The 3,432-nt window shown below is 42.8% G+C and overlaps 1 protein-coding gene across 1 annotated transcript; it reads left to right on the forward strand.

Annotated features, from left to right (window-relative positions):
* Positions 1-1,391: 1,391 nt before the first annotated feature.
* LOC131944569 (uncharacterized) lies at positions 1,392-2,690 on the forward strand. Its single transcript, XM_059305257.1, has 2 exons — positions 1,392-2,509; positions 2,675-2,690. Exons 1-2 carry the CDS (start codon positions 1,392-1,394, stop codon positions 2,688-2,690), a joined length of 1,134 nt encoding a protein of 377 aa, XP_059161240.1.
* Positions 2,691-3,432: the final 742 nt, after the last annotated feature.

Below are 3,432 nucleotides of genomic sequence, written 5' to 3' on the forward strand. Positions count from 1 at the left end.
CGGCAGAGTGACTAAGGAAGAATTTTTCTCCATCGTCGAGGCGAGCCTGCTACCTCTGTGGACAAGCTACGACTTTGATGGAGACAATATTCTGAGGCTCAAAGATTATGAGCACATGCATCGTAAGATGGACACAGATAACAACGGCAAAGTTGAGCGACAAGAGTTCACAGAGTACGTTTGTCTAGCTCTAGAGAATGTTTGCTTTTTCTCCCTCAAAACTATTGTACACTTAAAAACAAGAAAGGCTTAGTAGAAAAACTACTCAAATTACATTTTCAAAAAATCATTTTAGAACTGATTAATTAAATATATTATTAACAAATCAGATCAAAACTGACCTATAAAAGTATAGTTTTAATGAATTAGTTCAAAACTTACAAGTCTTGAATTTTGCTTTTTTTTTCTCCTAAAAATGTAAACGTCCCCCTCCCCCTCAGCCCACTCCCCTTCCTCTCCCTACGAAGTTCATAATTAGTTTAGGTGATTAAGTTTTTCGTTAACATATAATCTGATACTTCTTTTCAGTATATTGGATGTCTTTGAGGGTGATTTTTTAAAATGTATTATCTGAATAAAAATGTGACACATTACCTTAATAAAAATATATGATTAATTTCTTACAAAATGTGAATGATAACCTTATCCCTGACCAAAATGTGAATGATAACCTTATCCCTGTCCAAAATGTCAATGATAACCTTATCCCTGACCAAAATGTCAATGATAACCTTATCCCTGACCAAAATGTGATAACTTGTCATTTGTTCTCCACAGCTTTCTGCACTTCACGTTCAACCCTGATCAATTCAACCCACCCTTTGACCCGCCCATCAACCTGTACCCAGCTGTAGAAACAACAACCCACAAACATTCCGCAACAACTCACAAACAACACGCAACAACCCACAAACAATCCGCAACAACCCACAAACAGACCACCGCAGCACCAAAACACACCACAACCACCAAAAAAGCCACCACAACTACCAAAAAAGCCGCCGCAACCACCAAAAAACCAAAAGGTTAATTGGAAGTTCAAAGTTCCAAGCGTTAGACTTTAGAAATTTGCTTCAGACAAAATAAAACTTGAACAAAATCTGAGTAGTGTTTGTTGAAGTGGTGTTTTTTTGTTCGTAGTTTTTTTTTTTTTTTTTTAATGTTCGTGGTATTTGTTTTGTCGTCGGTATTTGTTTTGTTGTCGGTATTTGTGAGATAATAAAAAAGTTGAGAACACAAGTATGTGCTCACATCAAGCAGGCGGGCTGGATTTGATCCACTCACGTTTATCACTAGTTGACAACGGACCTTTGAACTCACTGCTCACACATTTCATGGATAACATTAAGCAAGTGGCCACAATCTAACTGGTTAGCCCCTCCCTCCAATCAATGGGTCCAACATTCTACAGCCCGGGTCCACAATCAGGGGTCCAACATTCTACAGCCCGGGTCCACAATCAGGGGTCCATCATTCTACAGCCCGGGTCCACAATCAGGGGTCCAACATTCTACAGCCCGGGTCCACAATCAGGGGTCCAACATTCTACAGCCCGGGTCCACAATCAGGGGTCCAACATTCTACACCCCGGGTCCACAATCAGGGGTCCAACATTCTACACCCCGGGTCCACAATCAGGGGTCCAACATTCTACAGCCCGGGTCCACAATCAGGGGTCCAACATTCTACAGCCCGGGTCCACAATCAGGGGTCCAACATTCTACAGCCCGGGTCCACAATCAGGGGTCCAACATTCTACACCCCGGGTCCACAATCAGGGGTCCAACATTCTACAGCCCGGGTCCACAATCAGGGGTCCAACATTCTACAGCCCGGGTCCACAATCAGGGGTCCAACATTCTACAGCCCGGGTCCACAATCAGGGGTCCAACATTCTACAGCCCGGGTCCACAATCAGGGGTCCAACATTCTACAGCCCGGGTCCACAATCAGGGGTCCAACATTCTACAGCCCAGGTCCACAATCAGGGGTCCAACATTCTACAGCCCGGGTCCACAATCAGGGGTCCAACATTCTACAGCCCGGGTCCACAATCAGGGGTCCAACATTCTACAGCCCGGGTCCACAATCAGGGGTCCAACATTCTAAAGCCCGGGTCCACAATCAGGGGTCCAACATTCTACAGCCCGGGTCCACAATCAGGGGTCCAACATTCTACAGCCCGGGTCCACAATCAGGGGTCCAACATTCTACAGCCCGGGTCCACAATCAGGGGTCCAACATTCTACAGCCCGGGTCCACAATCAGGGGTCCAACATTCTACAGCCCGGGTCCACAATCAGGGGTCCAACATTCTACAGCCCGGGTCCACAATCAGGGGTCCAACATTCTACAGCCCGGGTCCACAATCAGGGGTCCAACATTCTACAGCCCGGGTCCACAATCAGGGGTCCAACATTCTACAGCCCGGGTCCACAATCAGGGGTCCAACATTCTACAGCCCGGGTCCACAATCAGGGGTCGCGACTGAAGGGGTCGCGACCGAAGTGTCTTCCGAGGGGTCGTGGATTTGTACACGACAAAAAACAAACAATTTTATTACACGAGGGGGGGGGGGTCATTTGGCTTTTATTAAAATGGCGTCGCCGTTCAGGAAACGTTTGGGAATTCGTGTGCTTGTATATTTACGTTGAAAAATAATTTAAAACTCCAGAGAGAGCTACCGGTAACTAAGTATATTCGTACATAGCAGCAAGTGTTGGGAGGGATGGAAGCTCCAGTATAATCGTGATAGAGGAAACACAAAGTCCAAATTCGGAATATCTTCCTTTATGAGAATATGATATCAAATTATCAAATTCCTAAGATTTTTTTTTTTAGAAATAATGAAATAGTTCAGATTATCAAAAATCGGCCAAAAGTTTAATGAAAAAAAAAATGTTAGATCTGTTATTCATATATTCAAATTCGACCTGAACTTGTGAGCGATTTCCGGTGACTGGAAGTGGAATTTTACTCTATTTTCGTGTGAGCAGGACAACGTGGTTTAGTTACGAAGACGAAAATTCATATATAAGTATAAGATCTTATACTTGGATTACTTTCTTAGGTGACTTCCTAAATGCGGAAATGGTACTTTAATTAATTTATTTTCGGTTTCTAAAATACAGGTAACACAAGTACCGTTTCTGTTAAGTTACGAGAGTTTATGCATCGGTAAAAGAGCTTATTCTCTTGAATCTTACACTATCTTGGGGATTTGCTGAGAACGGAAATAGTTTTTTTTTCAGTACTTTCTATTTCTCTAAGAAAATCACTTCTACGGGATCGATTTGTTTCGAAATTCTCACGTGGCTCAAAACTCGATAACAATGCACTGTGACAATAAATGTGATTTAATTAGATGATTACTTAACTTTTAAAATGTTATAAAAAAATTTCCTTTATAAAGTGCTTACACAAAGGCTGACT

Source organism: Physella acuta, unplaced genomic scaffold, assembly GCF_028476545.2.
Source record: "Physella acuta isolate Inbredline_101_S28 unplaced genomic scaffold, ASM2847654v3 ptg000497l, whole genome shotgun sequence".
NCBI lineage: Eukaryota > Metazoa > Mollusca > Gastropoda > Physidae > Physella > Physella acuta.

Coding starts and splice junctions, on each gene's coding strand:
- LOC131944569 (XM_059305257.1), top strand. CDS start 1,392: ATGGGTCCAACATTCTACAGCCCGGGTCCACAATCAGGGGTCCAACAT.